The sequence below is a fragment of the Anas platyrhynchos genome, chromosome 1, assembly GCF_047663525.1.
Source record: "Anas platyrhynchos isolate ZD024472 breed Pekin duck chromosome 1, IASCAAS_PekinDuck_T2T, whole genome shotgun sequence".
Taxonomy (NCBI): domain Eukaryota; kingdom Metazoa; phylum Chordata; class Aves; order Anseriformes; family Anatidae; genus Anas; species Anas platyrhynchos.
Window position 1 is genome coordinate 126749628 of NC_092587.1, and position 19664 is coordinate 126769291.

A 19664-nucleotide genomic window follows, 5' to 3' on the forward strand; every position below is an offset into this window, starting at 1 on the left:
AAGACGGGAATCTGTCCTTCCACCTGCTTCTCATCCAGAAATCTAGCAGAAAGAGATCCTACTGAGTCACATTTAGTGTGACTAAGTACAAAGCGTTCAGTCCTGTCCTCCGGTGAACAGGATGTTGTGCTAACTTTGGCATCTGATTTTATCTCATCCAGCTTTCTCTCCAGAATACCAAGCTGTGCTGCCCTTCCTTCTACTCTCTGGGTGGGGGAGTTTGCTTTCCTACCTCTGTTGAATTATGTCTTCAGCATATTCACAGCAAAGGATGAAGCAGTAGAAGTGATAGCCTTCTATGCTGGTAACTTGCACTTGCACTTCTGTTGTTGTCTGAGCAAAAACTGAAGTTCCATCTATGTGTGCAGCCCTTGGAAAATGATCTCCCTGTCTACCAGAAGTCACCTCTTCTCTGAGCTCTTCTCGAGCTTCAGACCAAGCTCTTGCTCTGGCTGGAGCAGACCAACGTGGCTTCATGTTTTTCTGCTGCATCTCACCTTAGAGCCTTCTTAACTGCCTTAATCAGAGTGTGTGCTTCTTGCAGATTTCTTAGACCATCGTGGTTTCAATCCCCTCTGTTTTTGATGATGATCCACTCACCTGATGAGGGTAACACAGATTTACAAAGTGACTCTGGTGTGTGTGACTTCTGATTTCAAAACCTAACTTCAAATCACATATGAGATCTGCCTTTGGAGCCTTAATTTCACAACAGTAAACTCTCTGGGCAGTGTTGCCCTAATGTTACCAGAAAACTTGCTTTTCATGCCCTGCCCATTCTTTATTAACTGTCAAATGGCCTTCTCCAGTTATATAGGCAGAGCCTAAGTAAAACCAGAAAGAATTCAACATCCAGTCGTGCTAGAGCTCTGCATTTAGTTCTCCTTGATAACAATAATCACCCGTGATCATGCCATGTTATGCAAGATAAATTTCAACAAACATTTCAAAGCCCATATGGTTGGATAGGTATCTACAGGCATTCTTAGTCACTAGCTGCAAGAAGACAACCCACAGTAGATGTCTCCCATTGCCCAGGACAAACACCCCTATGGACTTTGTTTTCCAAGCTGCCCAAAGATGTTGTGTTTGATACTACGCCCCTTGGCATTTGGTTGAGACTTGCACGTTGTTTTCATGCTACCGAGGTGTCTTGCTCTCCCTGTAAAGCTGCATTTTAGAAGGCCAGATGTCCAGCTACCTTTGCAGCCTGTTTGTCACTTACTGGGTTAAATCTGGGACTGAAACGGGTGGTAGACAAAATCAGATCATCTGGGAAAGTGTTAAGCAAAGTGAGAGTTGGCATCGCTACTGTCAGAGATGTTATCTCCTGACTAACATGCAGAGAGGAGGTTTCACTATTCTTCCTGTTGCATCTGTTGGCAGCTCTCTTCCTGCATACTAATTCAGCAGGCCTACGGAAGGTGTGGCCAGCCTGTTCCATTTCGTACCTTATCTGTGGCTCTTATTTTTAGGCAGATACCTGTGTGCTTGTGTTTCCAGTGAAAACTGCTTGGAGACACTCCACAGGATTGTTTTCATTTAGGACCGTGGGTTTCAAGCAACCCACAGCTCCTCTGCTGTCAGGTTTCTGATTGCTCCATAAGCTAAGCACAAGTCAGTTCACAGCTTCAGATTCCTTATGCCCAAAGGGTGCTTCGATTCGCCTGTACTGCATTGCATGAAGTGTTGCTCAACTTCTGAAGCAAGCTTCAGAAGAAAAATGCTTTTACTTTACCAACATGTGCGTAGCGCTAAAATAATTTCATTTTGAAAGCCATTTTGCAACTGCTATGTTTAAAAGAAATTTTCTTTCTTAACCAAGGCCTGGAGTAGCTAAATGCTGTCAAATTAGTTTGTAGCTGCTTCTAGAGATACTTTTCCTTGAAATATGCAAGACTGTCTCCTGCATAAGCAGCCAGCGTTGCCTTCACATGCTGACATGGCTTTTCCAGTCATTAGGATGCCAAACTCCACTCGGCAATAGCTCTAACCCCTTTGGTATTCTGCTCATTAACCTGCTGTCAGAGAATTTTTGCTGCTGTGTATGCTGGGTGAACACACAACAACAGCAAATTACTTACTTGTCATTTTGTTGATCACAGCCCTCTTTCCTCTCATCCTAGAACTTTCCTGCATCTTGGATTTCTAAGGTTTTTTATTTCTTTATTTTTACTGGTCTAATTTCTCTTTCTTCCTTCGCTTTCTTTTCCTTTGAAAATGCTACAACCGAGGAACAGGGCAGATTCAGTGCCTGACTTGACAAATATTTGCCTCTCTTTCCTTATACACGGACCCACAATGCTGTCAGTAATAGATACTAGATATAATGGAAGAAGATGAGACAGGATCGTTGAAACAGAAGTATTCGTGAGTAACCTTAATTGTGTTTTCTATTGCTCCAACACATTAATTTTTTTTCCTAATCCTTGAGGAACAGTGTCTGGTCAGAGTTCAAAGAAATCAATATGGTTGACGTATTTGTGGTGTTATTAACTCCATTTAAGAATGTCTGAATGTGAGCACAGTTAAACGAGAAACCAGGACGTGGGTTTGAACAGTTCTGAAGAGGACGGTTACAAATTTTATTTCAGCTTCTAACTTGCTCACAAAGAATACCGTGTAATAAATTCACAGCTGCTACAATGAAAAATAACATCTGACAAAGAACAATGTTAAAAAATGGGCAAGAGAAAAATTTTTTATTAAGAATAAGCATCCTGTTTTCTGGAGAATAAATGTACAGATGGCAAGCGATTGCGGGTGGTGAGTAGAAGAATTACGTTGCATTAAATCCTTCCAAAGATTTGGGCTCCCATCAGCAAGTGGCTTTCCACAAGTCTCATTACAGATCAGTTTTTGGTGAGTGGCAGGGAAAGAATCCTTTTGGCTGTGGTTGCTTATCTGTTATTTCACATACAATAACACATTCCTGTACTTGGAGAGAACATGGGTGATGACAAAACAGTTCCAAAATGACGAAGGCGAGAGTACAGCTGTGAAACTCCTGAATGAGTGGTTGTTTCTGTTTGCTCTTGTGGTACTCAGGGAAATGGCTGGGGATGAGGTGAAGCCACCAGTTTCCTCCTTGATGGCTCCGTGTTCATGCTGCAGAAGATGCTTGTACTGCATTGCCCATAATGCATGCTGCTACGTGGTGCAGGACACTGCTCCCCTTTTCCCTGCATGATATTTTGTGAAAGCATAAAATCTTGGGGCTGTGTGTTACGTGGCAAGAAGCGTTGTGTTAAGGAAAATGAACGTTGTGAAAGGAAATGACAAAATGTTTAGAATACAAGGTTACATTTCTTCAAGGAGCATAACCAAGAAGAACAAATAATGACTAATATTGAGATAGTCTGCATCAACCATTTGTACATGTATAATCACTCGGTTAAGAAGCATAAATGTGGTGTGTTTTTTTTTTTAAGTGTGAATTTATTAACCTTTAATTATGAAGGAGCAGTGCAGCTTTGTTTTACAGTCATTTTAAAAATCAAGCTTCCTCTTCTGTTTTTGCCTTCCTTAATTGACACTACAGAACATTGTTAAGGATGTCTTCAGCAAAATACAGGACTTTCACAGAAAACAAGCTCAAGCTAAGTACCTGATAGGCTGTATCTATGCATTCTGCCTTTGCCTCTGTGTGAGGAAAAGGAAGAAAGACGCTTCCTGTTTCATCTGCTGCAGTTGCTATCTATGGCTTCACCTTCATTATCGTTCACATCAGTCGCTCAGGAGCTCCACACCACCCTTCTCTAAATAGAAGGAAGGACCACGTTTCCCCTTGCCTTTCCTCCCTCCCATAAAAGGCAGAAATCCCAATAAGCTTCATTTACACAATTCTTTATTCCATTAAACACAGCTGACAGCGTTTCTCTCTGGCTGCCAAACCAAATCAGGAGATTGTTTGCATTGTCTCAGGTGTGTGCCTCTGAACAGCTGACCTTTACATGGCTTAACAGAGCTAGTCCAAGAAGAGCTCAGAGAGCCTGAGCATCCCTGGCTCACACATCGGCAGTGTTCTTGTCTTTTCCTCAATGCCAGAAAAAGTCTGTAGAGAGAACAATCCAGAATAAAAGTTAAATTTGTAAATAATACCTTAAAATAGAAAGCTCTGTAAGGCTTACCATGTATTGCATTTTTCCTGCCATTTTAAGCTATTTAGAAACAATTCTTTTCCTGCTTTGAATGGAGTTAATTTTATCACAGCTGTTTATTTTTATTTTAACAGCTTTAGTTTACACAGCCCTTTATCATCCCTAAAAATCTTTCTGGTTTAGAATCTTGGTTTAATGCCAGCACAGCTCTGGGGATGTTGGTGAATTAAGTCTGATGTTGCGGTCTCTTCTTAATCCCTGTTTGAGCTAATCTGTTTTGGTACATTTCAGAATGTTGCTCTCTGTAACTGGCACAACAGAAGTGTGGTATGTTTGAAATGTCTTGAGAAAACTAATACCTCATATATAGCCATAGAGGAAAAATATGTGTGAAGTGTGAAATTCCTCCAGACAGTGTTGTGAGAATTTAATCTTCATGAATACTAAATTATCTTGCACTTGTAAGGAGCATGAAGCAACCGAGAATCTTAGATCTCGGGATCTTTTTAAATAATGTTATGCCAGGAGTCCCATATCTAGTTCCAGCCAAAAGCTGGGATTCCTGGGAATTTTATCTCCTTGCTGCTGATGCTGCCCTTGGTCAGGTTTTAGGAAGCACATTATTAAAGTGCACCTAACACTCAGGTTTGAGCTCTGCCTTGTGGTGCTACAGATAATTTGGCAACAATAAATAAAAGCATCTTTGCTTATAGAGCCAGAAATGGGAAGTGATATCCAAAAAAGTCCTAAAAGCGTTATAAGGGTCTGAAAAAGTTTCATATTACTGGAACTGGTGGGACAGTAGGCATGTTAGTAAGCACTAAGTGCTGTTATGTTCTTAGCCTGTCAGCTATCCAAATGCTGGCACAAGAGATGATGTTTCTAGAAAATCTGCTGTTTTAAAAAAATAATAATAGCAAGAGACCTGTCTAGTGTAGCTTTTATCCTGTCCTGGATATATCTGAAGTATTTAATGACTAGAATTAAAACCAAAAACATGTTCAGTGTTCCTGAGGATAGTTTGATGAGCTGCTGGCCTTACCTTTGTGCTACATTCACAGCTCTGCTGCAGCTGCTCCGGTGTGGTCGTACTGCTCGTCAGTGGCAGATGACTGTGCCTGCTGAGACACACTCCAGGTTTTAATGCCCATTTAGCAACGTGACCTCCCTGCTAACCGTAGCTCTTCTTGCAGAAAATTCCATATTTAAAATTCATAATCTGTCAGTCTGTGTCACTCAGGTTCCTGCCTAGTTCCCAGCCTTATCTGTGGGCTGTGTTTGGCTTTCAGGGAAACGGTCCAGCTCTGTTCTACTAAGCTTTTTTTTTCCTTTGCAGTAATGGTGAAAAAGGCCATGCAAAGCTGAAGGAAAAAAGGAGGGTATTTGAGTCAGTACGAAGAGGGGCAATTTTCTGGTTTTGGGAGGAGGGACAAGCTCAGGGTCCCAGATTTTTATTTTTATTTAAGAGACTGGAAGGGGTCTGTATTGTGGAATAAAATCAAATAGCATCCCCTTCAAAAGGCAAGAAAGGCTCTTGGATCACTCTCTGACTTCAGTTTTGCTCATCTCTCGATCTTGGATGAAGAAATTGTTAGAGGAAAATGCTTAATAAAATAGAATCACAGAGGCTTACATGTCTCAAGTTGAACTTGGGAAATGATTGCAAAAATAGTATTCCTTGGTTTCAGTCAAAATGTGGAATAGCACCTTATTTTAGTTTCTACCACTGCAACTTTGTAGGAGAAACTTCTTTGTCAGGAAAGAGTAGAAATTCAAATACGTGTTAAATAGATATAGGCACATAAATGTATTTATTTCAGTAAACAACCCAACTAAAAATTAAGTGAGAGGAGAGTATTTGTCAAGCAAGAGTGGGCAGAGTATTGCAAATTCTTGCTTGCAAGTTTTGTATCTGTACAGATACAGATATACATCAAAAATACAGATACACATCAAAGATGTACATCTCAGGTACCTCGGGAAAAAATTAAGATAAAGAGAAGGGCCCCTCAGCTTGTCTTTAAGAGCAAGACCATGTTAGATTAATTTCTGCATTATTTTTTCTTAATGTTGCTGTGTACACGTTCATTTTATCTAAGATATTCTGAATTTCTGCTGCATATTGCCTTTCTTTGCTGCCACTTCTGCCTCTTTCCCACAGCCATCAAGTGATAAGAGCAAGAGCAGATACTTCTTGGAAAAGCTAGGGCTTTTATTCTCATTTATTTAAGTCCAAGGGGATCCTCAGTTTGTGTCAGTCAAAAAATAATGAATTCTGTCATTTTCCTAGTTCATCAGAAAGAATTACTTTAACTTTGAAGAAGCTTTGTCAGGTTGGCCACTGTATCTGACCATTCAAATGCAATTTACTTTGGACAGGCATCACTTCAGTCCATTCTGTCCTCAATAATATTTAATATGTATATATATATATATATATATATATATGATATTTCCTATTTAACTTTGTCACAGTATACAGTCCTGATAATAAAAGCTCCGTGGCAGCATTGAGAATGAAATGACTCTTGGATAACATCAAGCACAGATGGGCGATGCTAGGGAAGTCTGTTGGAAGCCTGAGGTGAGGCTTCTGATGTAAGGTGTGTTGTCTCATCATAGAAGAATGGTAATAGAAGATGAAGATGCCATAATGAAAAACAAGTGATTACCCAGAAATAAAAGCCTAATTGTCTTTGAGCCCTTGAGGTTTCTGATCTCTCTTTCATGCAGGCTTCAAAGAACTGTAAGTCCATATGACACCTGCTGAGTAATTCCCTTAATTACTTCCATATTTTATTTCCATCTACTGGCCAAGGTCCAGGTCTAGGTGTATGTCCTCTTCTCCCACAATCAGTGATGTGGAAAACCTATCTTACTAATTTATTTTAAAGACATGTTTTCCATTCAGGGAGTGGCTAAGAGAGGTCATGCATCCTATCAATTAAACGCAGTTACTTGTGGAGGGACATCTCTGCACTGCTGCTTTTGTCTGTCAAAGAGTAGTTTTAGGAGATCCTGGCAAGGATGAAACAGGGAACTTTTGCCAGAGGCTAATTTCCCTATCCCACATCAGGATAAGGAATAGGAGCCTTTGTTCAGCAAAGACAAAATGACTGTGCTTTGTACAGAATTTTGAGTTTTGGAGGTTTTACTCTCAGAAATATTATTCTTTTTTCTTCTATTGTTACTGCCCAAGTCACAACAAGGTTTAGTAATAAGAAAAAGGCAGTGACTTTGCCATGCTTCTGATTTATACCTATCAGGCTTAATTAGTCTTGCCCTGCATCTCTGAGTGCCCCTGCGCTGTGGAATGGCTCCACTACAGACAGGGCCCCCATCATCATCACCACCACCACAGCCCAGACAGAACAGGATTGCAGTGAAGGCTTGAATTCACTTGCTATTGCTTTTATGAGCCCTGGAAGAAGTTCCTTAATGATGGCATGAATGCCACCGTTTAACTACGATAAGCCCGTGAAACCAGCTTTTGAGGTGTTAACCAAGGCCTGCCATGGGAAGACAAAAAGGTCAAAGTAAAACGATCAAGGCGCCACCATATGTGAGAAAAGTCATACTGTGATTATTATTACTGTTTATAATTCTTCTTAATTCAAATCCTGGGCAATTTATGGAAGAAATAACTTGTACGGTGATATTTAACTCATACCCTTGCAGAATCAGAAATGTTATATATAAATTCAACATGCAGATGTAGCAGCCATGCAGGAGGCCACAGAGCCAAAGAAAGTATTTTGCTTAGTCTTTAGCCTTTTTGTTTGTTTCTGAGCAGGAGCTTTCTCTAATTTGTCTCCTAAAACCATTCTCACTAAAAATCCCATCCCAATACACAATTCCTGAATTCCTCTCCTCACAGCACCCTGCTGCTAAAACCAATTTTAGCAGGTGAGCCCCTCACTTCCTTGCTTGTGAATTTGTTCCTGTAGGCCTCAGGACTTGTAGTGCTTTCTGTGCTTCATCGGAGAAGTTTAAAGTAGCTCTTGAGAAAGATCTTGTGTTTTACCAGCCTTGTTCCTTAATAGTGAATTGCCAGGAAGACAAGAAGACTCCCTGAAAGCGAGTTACTGCTTATCAGAATGACAGAAAGTTGTTGTGTGGAGACCTTAAAAAGAAACATCAAAACCAAAAACTGTGCCCCAAGCCCCAGATTGTTTTCTGCCTTTGTTCTTAAAGACAGAATGAACCTGAAAGAAATTGTAGGTGGAGCTATACCTTGAATTTCCTCTTTCATTTTCCGCTCTCCTTAAAATGTTTCTCATTCTGTGGATTTTTGGTCTTTTAAACCTAGAGCTGTCACTTGAGTCAGGAAGGCAGAAGAAAAGGATTCAGTTGTTAATATTAACAAGTTTAGTCATAAAGATTGACCATCAAAATATTCTCTCTAGGTAATTGATCTATTTGGCTTTAAAAGATTGTTCTAGATTAGTTTAGAGACAGCATTCAGGTGCTTTCAGCTTAGATGGCTGTTTCATCCTATTCTTGCTACTTAAACATGTCAGAGAATTGTAGGATCTGAGGCATTATTAGGGTACTGTAAAGCTTCCCACATGCTCCACAACTTGCAAGCCATTTATAGGAATCCAGTAGACTGCTCTTATCTTAGTGTCATTTCTCTCCTCTTTGTGGAAATACAGATGATTTTTAGATAAGACTATATGCTTACCTAAGGGAAGAGGGAAAGAGATTTGTATGTAATATCTACTTGATTTGGGGTGTCTAGAATTTAAGGATGATTTTCTTCTCTCCTGGCAGCCTTACAATGAAAATCCATTGCGATCAATTTGTTCACACTGGTATACGAAAAAATAAGCTGAGAAGCTTATTTGATTTTTTAATTTCTTTGATTCATATGATCTATGTCTGTGGCACCATAAACGCTTCTAAGGGGAATATGAGAATTTGGGTTTGCTATTTCTAGGTAGAATTAGAGACGTAGTAGCTAGCATAAAGTGCTGTGTTTTTCCTGGAAACATAGTCAAGTCAATCTGCAACGTAGGAAGGAAGGAAGGTGTAAATGATTCTGGGGACTGTTTCAATTGGAGGAAACTTCAGTGGGTCACTTCTGCTGCCAGCGACTGCTTGGCTTGATTCTGCATCATCCTGTAAAGGACCGAGACGTCACCATATTGGATCTGTGGCCTCTGCTATTCAAACAGCGGAAATTTTCAGATAAGCACTGATAAATTTTCCTATTCACTGAGAGAAGTAATGCAAATCAGAGTGTCAGTTTTGATTTATTATATTCCTAGAGGATTGTGTGCATGGGTGCTTTTCTTATGAGGCTGTCTATGCTGCAGAGAGATTTAATGTTCAGCAGGGAACACATTATGCAGCTTATTTGATTGCAGATTTGTTTAAACAGCTTTCAGCTTTATATTTCCCAGTTAGGTAATGTAACTTTAGATACTAATTGCATAATTGGCTTGATATGAGTCATACAGATTTAAGGTACAGTATGCCTGGTCTGACTGACTGTTAGCTTTAAGTGACTTTATACAATAGCTGCCCTAGAACTGATTTTAACTCTTTCATTTAATGAACTCTCTGGCAAATCATATGTGTCTAAGAAGGATTTTCTTGGTACTCAAGGAATGGCTGTCTTCATGAATGAAGTTTTGATCCCGGAGCATGCATGTTTTGTGGATTGGTGTAAGCTCTAATGAGTACACCAATGCAATGAAGTGATGTGATTTTTAAAACTCCGAAATGAGCGCATGGCACAGAGAACCTCTTCTCTACCAGTATCTCAAGCCTTTGTTTTCCTATAGAGCTTGGTGGGAGGGATCATGTTCCGGTCACAATCTCTTTTGGAAACAGGGATCTTCACACCTAAGATTCCTTCTTTTATCCCTCCATTTCCTAGGCCTAAAAGATACTACAGGCTCTGAGAGTGATGGTGGTGACTCTTGCAGCACAAAATCAGAAGGAGCCAATGGAGGCACGACAATCCAACCCAAAAAGGTCAAGGGTGTTGGCTTTGGAGATATCTTCAAAGACAAACCTATAAAACTACGGCCAAGGTCAATAGAAGTTGACAATGATTTTGTCACAGTAGATAAGGTACGTATCATTTCTTAATTCTTCCTTTGTTGTTGATTTAAAGAAGCTTTCATCCTGAAGTTCTAAATTCTATCACTGACAAGGACTTAAAATTTTGTGGTCATTATTTCCTAATCTTTCCATGGATGACACTCTTGCTTTTTTCTTTTGCCACACACGGGAAAGTGAATTCTAGTGACATCAACTGCCTACCAGAACGGTTACTTTGCTTAAAGATTTACTCCTCTAACAATTAATTGTCCTTTTTTTCTAAGAAAATGATGGTTTAGAGAAGAAGACTGGAGAGGCTTTTTCAGATTTGTAGTTACCACATTATAATAAAAAATAATTGCTAGTTCATATATAAAGTAAGAGATACAGTCATTGTGTAAAGCAAGAGATATAGTCATTGTATCATCAGCTTTCCGAAAAGGAAGATTTGGAAAATAGCTAAATACCTCCACTTAGTATGGGTTTGTTAATTTAAAAAATTGCTTTCAAAAATCTCCTTTGTTTGATAGGGCTTGTAAAAGGGAAAGCTTATTTTTTGTGGTTTTATTTTTTTTTTTTTTTTTTTTTTTCTATATGACATAAAAAAGAAAGTCCTGAGATTAACACTTGGGGAAAATTTTAACTTTCACAGATTGAAACAGACCATCTTTGTAGAGAGCATTCTTTGGTCTCTAGCCTCCAAAACTGTCATTAAGTAAACTACAAAGGGAGACCAGAAATCAAACTGAGATGTTTCAAATAACTGGAAATAACTTTTTTTTCTTTAACCCCTTTTTGGAGGATGTTTGTTTTCATGGCTGCCTGAAATCTTATTCATACAAGTCCCACGTAAGGAAAATTCCTTTGTATATAGGATGTACCTGACAGAAGATAGACTTAAGCTTATACATCATTGTGCTTAAGCATTTTTTCTGTATTCAGGACAAAAAGGCCTTTAGCATCAAGAAGTGCGTATTTTATTAATGCAGTTCTACAATAAATGAGTCATTATAAATCACTAATTTTCCACATGTGTGTATATAAAGGAAATATGCAGACAATTTCCTAAGATAAACACACAATAGAATTTACTTGCTAATAGTATTTATAATTTGTGTGTAACAGCAACATTCACTTGTAAGATAAATGTAGGCACAGACCAGAATTCATGTGTTTCACAAAATGTAGTTCTCCTGAACTGGATACAGGCAGAGCAGAATTTTCAATTGATAAGGCTCCGTTAAGGCTACAGAAATGATTTCTTTTGTCTGCGGACTTACTATAATTGTAGTCATCTATAAAATAGTCATTGTAAATGGGAACTGATTAAAATAAATTACAGACTTCTTGAACTCTGGAGTTCATCGCTTTAATATGAAGTACTCACAAAGTGCTTATGAAATAGCCTTTGTTCACAGAAGGGAAGTCTTCACTTTATAGTAATGAGAAATCATACATTTGTTTCTCCGTTACAGAGACAGATATTGGTGCAGTGTGAGTGTATTTCTTGCCAGCCAAAAACTGAAACTAGAATCTTCAGAAATTTTCTAACATTCCTCATCCTACCCATGTCCTTCTTTCCCATGTCCTCAAATTTCTCCTAAAGTTGGTATGGCTAGTGGAAAATAATGTCTTCATCTTTGTAAGCACAGTCCCTTATTTGTGCTTCAAGTGTGTAGATAAGCAAAAGCAACACTCTGCTGTCATTGTTTTTTTCCCGGGTAGGGTCAGGTTGGTTAACCTTTGAACACTGCCACTCAGAAGCTTCAGGACTGTTGTCTTTACCTACGCATAGCACCAACACATGATTCACTGACAAAACATCAGGTTACAACTGCAAAAGATTAACCTCCCCAAATACTTCTCTCCTGGCTGCAGGAGATTCCTCCCTTGGCATTGCAGTGTTTCTTGCCATTTAATGTTGGCTGGGAGAGAGAAAATCCTGCAGTGTTTGTAGTTCCACAAAAGTTCATATTTGTCTCAAGAACTCTGCATATAGGGTCAAAAGTGTCACAATTTATGATGCAGAGTGTCAAATCAGTACAAGTTCTCTCAGTTAATGTAGTTTTTAAAGGGATCTTTATCAGTGGATCTTGCTCACTTACAAGAAGTAGCTTCAGTTTTTCCATAAGTTGTAATCTTTTGAAGAGGCAGAAACAATGCTGTCCTCAATTTCATCATGTTTTAAAATTATTTCCGAAGTCTGGAGACCCTCAAACTCTTTCTATTGGTTCTTCTTGATATTATTACTGATGTAACATTCTATAAATGTCAGTAATGATACTCTTACCTTTTTCATTTACAACATTACCTAACAACTATTGATTTTTTAAAAGTATCAGTAAATTATTGAGAGGATTGTATAATGTAGGATTATTTATAACAAGATAATGCCTATGGGAGATGCTGTTCCTTTTTACAGAAGAATCAACTTGGTCTCATTTTGTTGGCGTTATTACTTTCTGTTTTACTGTGTTCTTCTATGTTATGATTCATAAGTTTAGATCATATTTCACGCAAAGGTGTTATGAATTATCGTTGTGTTAAGTTAGGAAAGCTTTTACACAAATATTGGCAGGAGTATGAGGGCAGAAAGGATTGCTGCCAGTAGAGCAGGAACAGATTCCAGTACACCCTGCTGTAAATCACCGGTCAGGTTGATGTGCTCCAAGTGTTTGCCCAGTGCTAACAATGTAGAATATAGTGGCCCTTGTCTTTTAGGGTGATCAATAAGCTCTCTAACTAGAGGCAAAACTGAGGAGTTGCGTGGAAACCCATTGATTTTATCGGTGTGCAGAATTCATTGCTTTGCTGTTCTTTGTTCTAAAAATCACAAAAGCAGATTATCCTAGGGAAATCAATGATGCAGTTGTGATAGTTTAATATGAGCAGTGCCATCAGAGCTTTCTTTTGTGTTTTAAAATAAAAGAATCAAATACTGTTCCTTTGTTATTATTTTCTTTGCCTGTTTGCATCGATGAATCGACTGCTGGCCATATTTGCTTTCTAGTCAGAATAGAATCAGATTCCTGAGGTTTGGCTCTGTCAAATTCCCATTAATGATAGCTGTAAGTGAGCTAATTGGCTATGCTACGTGTGACAGGAACTGTAACTTGCTCACATGAATTTTTAGAAGAAATGCAGTATGCGTACAGAAATGTTGTATCTCCTTAGAAAAATTAGTGTAGCACTATTAAAGTTGCATGGTCAAATAGAAATGTCCATTTCACATTTTTTCCTTCTGCTTGTGCATTTTCAAGACATTTATACAGGCGTTTATTTTTTTTCCTTCTTCATTTTGTAGTGGCTTGTCTAAAACTTGTGTTTCTAGATTGCTCTTCCTTCCAATATGATCTATAAGTGCTGTGCTTCCATTGTTCCAATGAGCTATCACATTTTCCTCTCCCGTATCTAAAAATAAACCTCTAAAAGTAGAAGAAAATTAATTTAACCAACATGCTCCCCAGTCTGAGTTAACTGTATCGGGTTGTTTGTATTGAGTTGCAATTTCAGCTGAAAATGCTGGAGGCTGTGATAGGTGAATGCAAAAGAGAAGTCCTGAAAAGTCATTTTTATTTCTCTGCAAGCTGTCCTTACTTATGAAGAAACCATTGAGAATATCTTTTGCATTTTGCATTTGAGATGTGTTCATAGTTTTCTTCAGGCAAGATTTTCGTAGTTAGCTAGCTCTGGTGAATTCGAGCAGAGCTAGATTTCATTAGCAGCCTTTGGTGAGGTCACATTAGTGTTTGCCAGAACTTAATGGAAATTACATCCAGCCATCAAACTGGGCAATACTGCAGCCACCATAACGACTTAATATAAAGTCTGTAATGGCTCTAGACCCAGCAACTAGTTAACTGCTGTTTAGGGATCCTTCTCACTGCAAGACATGACATAGCAATCTTTATTTCTGCATGTATTAAGTATATTGTGGAGAGGGGAAATGGAGAAGAAATAATGAAAGTAGACAGAACAGCTAGAAGGGCTGGAAGCTGATGCCAATTATTAAATCTACCTGTCCAAAGTAGTAAGATGGGAAGTCATAAATTCAGGGTGCCTGTAAGATCTGGGTTTCTATTTTGAGGCCATGACCCAGGGATCCAGAAACTGTGATGATGAGGTTTTGTTGCCAGTCAGGTCTTTGCCACAGCTGTTATGTCAATTCCTGCCTTGTTGCTTGCACAGATCATTTTTCTCCTTAATTTTGAATTGTCATTTAAAAAGAAATCTTTGAGAGATGCAAGGTCTTCGGCATTTCCAAGCTGGCTTATGTTGGGTTTGAGCTCAGGTGTGCGTGGCCAGCACTCACTGTGTACGCTGGATCCTGGGAGATGCTTGCTCCCCTAACACAGGGATGTGAGAGACAGTGGTCAAAATCCTGAGATAATTAAAAAATGGATGTGAGCAAAACTACCTGGCACTGAATACAAACACTAGTAAAAATGCCTGCTGAGGCAGAGAGCCTGCAGTGTGAATATCAAGTGGTTGTAGCAGTTTGCTCTTGAAAGCACAGGTTTCTGGCATTCGTTTATTCAGGAACAGCCATCAGAGATGGCAGCAGTCGTGGCAAGCAGCAGCAGCGTGTCAAACCCTATGTGGGATCGGGGGAAGCACTCGGCTGTTCCAGCAGCATTTTGTGTTTTGCTTTGAAGTCTGTCTGTGCAGTTTGGCATCCCTGCCCTCACCACTTTTTAATGTTGACTTATGAGTAAAGCTACGAGGGGAGAAGGTCCCTGCTCCCTCCTGAAGCTGTGCTGAGAGCAAGGCTGCCTCTGCAGATGGGGTTTGTTCCTTCACTGGTGTAACCCTTCATTTCAAGGGCTCGGTGTGGAAGCAGGATTTGTGTTTCTTCCATTACGCAGAAATAGCACACGATTGCAAACAGCAAATAATGTTCGTGGAGCACTGTGGAAGTTCTAATGTCTCTTCAATTAATTAGCCTTTCTGGAGTAAATAATTCACAGCAATAAGGAGGAAAAGTAGGTGAAACATGGCCAGCTCTTGAAATGAGTGGCAGTCCAAAAGCAGCATGCCTCTTTGAGTCAGGGGAGGCTGACTCAAAACAGGACTTGGTATCGAGGGAATAGAACAGGAAATGGAAAATTGGGTTTAAAGAGAGGAACAAATTTGATAACTCTGGCTGGCAGTGAGTCTCTACTGAGTCACTGAACTGTGATACTTAAATGAATAGTGTCTCCTGACCTCCTGTATACGTCCTGCATTTCCATGCTATCCCATTAGTGAGCTTTGCTTTCACGCTTTCTCACACAGGTTTGTAAAATGTTCAGGCTGCCCGGACAGAGCTGTTCAGGTATTGGTGACATAGTTCAGATTACCATCAGTTTGCAACAGCAGTTTCTGGCAGAGGAAGTTCGCCACACAATGTTTTGTGCTGCTTGTGACTTTTTTAGGCTTTTGTTTTCAATAAAGCAGCTCTTAGGCTCTAAATAAATGCAGGATAGCTGTTGCCCGTGCCACAAAACCTCATTGGCCTTTATTCAGAAAAGATTTGTTCGTGTGAAATAAGTACATCCAGCATATGCATGAAAACGTTTTTCAACTTATGTTCTGGACTTGAGCTCCTTCAATAGCATCTAAAAATAGAAGCAGAGTAATGTAAAAGTATTGCTAGTACTAGAAGTCGCTCCTAAAAGTGATGTGGAGAATCTGGTCTGTTCTCCTGGGGGAGAGCACTGGGCTTCTGCCAAAGTGAGCTCCCTTGAAAGAGAGCAGGCAGGGAGCGCTCCTGATTTTTCAGGAGTGGTTTTCATTAGGAAGTCTTAGGATGCTGCAGTCTGAGAAACAGGATGTATAGATTTAAGCTAATGCAATTTTATTTCATAATAGGGACAGAGCAAAAGTATACACGTCCTACATTGCCGTCATACATGATGCTGTTGCGTTGTACTTTGAAGACCAGTAGTTTGCTAAATCACATGAAAGCCCTCGTTTTCAGTTAAGTCTGTACCATTCCCAAGACTTAGACCCCACACGCATTTAAAAAGGAGTCATTTAAAGATGAAACAAAACAAAACAAACCCACTGTGCTTTAATAGTTCAAAATAAAGTCCATTTCCTGAGTTACAGTGATATTTGCTGGAGACATAAACTGAGTTTCAATGAAAGATTGGTTTCTTGTTTCAACTTCAGTACAGAGAAAACGCTTTAGAAAGTAGCAGTACTGACATGTAGGCTGGCTATATTTGCTGTCTGTTGGGCTTCAGGAGAACAAGCTCACAAATGAAACTGTCTAATACTAGTAGTAAAATTTACCTAAGTAAAATCGAACTGATACAAATTGATACAAAATATTTAAATTAGTGTAATCAAGGTATTAGGAATAAACACTTTTATAAACAGTGTCTTAGTGTTTCTAGGTCAAATGAGATTCTTTTTCTTGCTTCACTTGCATTTTGTCAGATAATAAAACTTTGATTTTTAATTGCTATGTCTGAGTGGTTAGGCTTTTTAAACTTTGGAAAGATTATACAAATTTAATGAGATGACATTTAATCTTCTTGGCATGCATGAACTTCGAAAGTTAAAGAACAAATACTGTTGTGCAAAAAAAATAAAATAACCTATCTGACTTTGGAAATTACCTAAATAACTTTCATGGCTGCTGAGGTATTAAAAAGATTTACGAATGTGAGCTGGACTGTCTATAACCCGGAAATTGCCAAGAGTAAAATATATACAACTATCTTTTGCTATCTATTCAGCTTCATTAGTTTGTGGAATTTTTCTTAAGTGGTTTCCTTTTTAAAATTTTCCATAATCAAGGATTATCTTTAAAAAGACATACATGATTGTATTATTTATATTTATACATGTTCATAAAATGTACGTATTATAAATGTGGTATGGCTTATTCTTCTCTCTACAAATAGATAATAATTTCATGCTTTCTGGAACTGATAACAATGTGTTGTAATACAGCTTTAAAATAATTTGTGATTGGAGAACAGAAATCCTCAGGAGGTGGGTTGGCTGGCTCAGGAGGCGTTCAGACTTTGCTCTGAGTCATTACTGAACCTGTTCCGCAGCACGGAGCTGGCACAGGGAGTGTGCTGCAAGAGAGGTTACCTTGCCTGTGACCCATCCTCTTGGTCTTTTCCAATCTTTAAAATATCCTGGCCTTTTTTCCAGAGATGTATACCTGCAGTAGCAGTAGTCCCACTCAGATCATTTTAACTTTGGTATAAGAGCAAAGGGGATCTCAGAGCTCATTTAATCCAAGCCTCTCAACCAGATTAGGACCAAATATACATAAATAATTCCCAGGGGACGTCTGTTGTGTTTTGTTTTTTTTTTTTCCCCTTAAAATGGCATCCTGTAAAGAAAACTTAGGGAGGATACACAATTTATTTCACGATCATAACAGAAAATATATTTTAATATCTTGGCTCTGCAAATTAAATTTTTTTCTTGTACTTTTTGTAGGAAGCAGAGTGAGCAATTTAATGGCCTCCCCTTTAAAATCTGCGTAATGTCCAAGTTTATCACGTCCTTCCTTATGCTGTTTCTTAAAACCAGGGAACCTTTTTGTTTGTTTCGATGTATGAGTTCAGTTCTTCTTGTCTCAGAGTTGCGTTGGCACTCCCATGAGAATATCTTTTTAGAGAATGGGTGTGTGTGTCTAGGGAACGCGTTGAGTATTCGTGTGTATGTACATTGTAGACGTGTTTGTGTGTGAACGTGTCAACATTTTTCTGAGGTATTTAAGGTCAGATGGAAGTGAGAGTGTGTACTATGTTGTGGTTTGCTTAAATATAAATATTTAATTTCTTCCAAATTATTTGAGAAGCGCATGATGTGTTGTCCTCCCCTGCCCTTTTGCATTCATTTTATATTTGAAGGTTTGCGAAGAGGAAGTATTAAGAATTTATAAGACTTTCATGGAAGAGAGCATCATCTTAATGGTGTTGCTGTTTCTTGATCGTCTTCCTTTAAAAGACAAAAACCCCAAACAAAAACTTTTATATGACGTGAAATATCTTCTCCCCACACCCCAAAATAGAGAGACCAGTACATTCAGAATTGGTCAAAAATTCATTTTCCTGTAGAATTATTTGCATTACTTCTTATCTGTACAGCCTAGGCAAGAAGCCTATATACATCCTCCCTTACGTTGCCTTTCCCAGCTCTCAGTCTCATGAAGCCAGGAGGGCCGACTGGCCTGGGAAAGGAGAGGAAACTTCTAACTTAAGAGTGAGCAGAGGTAGGAAAAGCTCCAGATTTCCTGTGAAATAAACAAGTGGAACCTTTGTTTCCCTGGGATGGCCCGAAGTGTGAGTCAGTGCTAGGGCTGGGCTCCCACCCTTGCTGGGCTGAGCTCATGCAAGGAAGGGGCAGGACTCCAGTGCTCGTCTTGGACACTTTGAGCTGCTGAAGGGCAGCTGGGCTTCACAATGGGAGAGGAGGTATTTCTTTTACAATTAGTTGCTGTATTTTTTTTTCTGTCCATATTCAAAACTCTTTTGCAATATATATCTTGGGCAAAGCACAGGATTCGACTGCAGGGTTCCTTGGTAGTTCTGCACGGTTTGTAGATGCTGGCTAGGTAAAAAGAAAAGAAAGAAAGAGAGCACTGGGGATCCTGAAGTCCATTTCTGCTATAAAGGAAGGTATTAAAAGAGGGGGTTACTTTTGTGTGAAAACACATTCTGTCCTGGCTCCATTTAGCTTAAGTTTTTTTCCTTTCGGACTGTTTGGCCATTAAGCTTGCACAGATGTTTTTTATTTCTATATGATTTGGTTTCAATTTTCTTACTCTAAAGAATAATGTAACCTCGTAGTTAGGCAAGAATAGTTGCACAGTCTTTAGGATGTGTTGCTCTTTCAAATGTTTGCTTCTTAAACAAAAATTATCCCCCCCCCCCCCTCCTTTTTTTCCTTCCCAAGTGATCTAATAAAACGGCACTTCTTTTTGGCAGAAAAAAGAGGAGGAGCTTTACTAATCCCTCTTCTGTGTGAGGTGACATTTGGAGTCTCTTGTATGAATGAGGAAAACTGATACGAATGATTTGGAGAAAATTGTATTGGGATAATAAAATCTAACTGGAAATTATCCTTTCCTTCAAGGAAAACTGGAGTCAACTGATGCTTGTAAAAATTTATAGAAAGCTGAATGGAGAGGCACCAAGTAAACTGTTTAATTATTTGCAGATTCTTTGGGGACTCTGAGTAGAAATGTGAAAAATTTCTTTCAACTTCTGCATTTAACAACTGAAGTCAGTAAACAGGGTGAAGGAATGAAGCTACAGGTTTCCTGAATTGTTTCTCTTACAATGTGCCATGGGTCTTTCTCTTTTCTGCCTTAAAAAAAGAAAAGAGGAAGGAGGAAAAGAGGAATACAGAAGGATCCTAGAGCAGCCAGATGCTCTGTGGGCTTAAGAGTCTGAAAGCCAATTTCTAAGTTGCCTTTTAGACTCCTATTTTTTTTTTGCATGTGTTTCTGTAGTAAGGCAGTGACATTTGATCTTAATAAAATAGTTCTTAAATGCCACG

The 19664-nt window shown here is 39.0% G+C and overlaps 1 protein-coding gene across 6 annotated transcripts in view; it reads left to right on the forward strand.

Moving 5' to 3' along the window:
- The window catches only part of SH3KBP1 (SH3 domain containing kinase binding protein 1), a 218007-nt gene that overhangs the window by 126165 nt on the left and 72178 nt on the right, over positions 1-19664 (forward strand). For 5 of the 6 annotated variants that reach the window (XM_072028785.1, XM_072028793.1, XM_038172908.2 and 2 more), the window contains one exon: positions 9985-10181. In XM_072028785.1, the coding sequence (XP_071884886.1) occupies positions 9985-10181 (197 nt within the window). Of the gene's footprint in view, positions 1-9984; positions 10182-18447; positions 18578-19664 lie in introns of those variants that run through there. The other variant, XM_027448358.3, reaches the window with a different exon arrangement.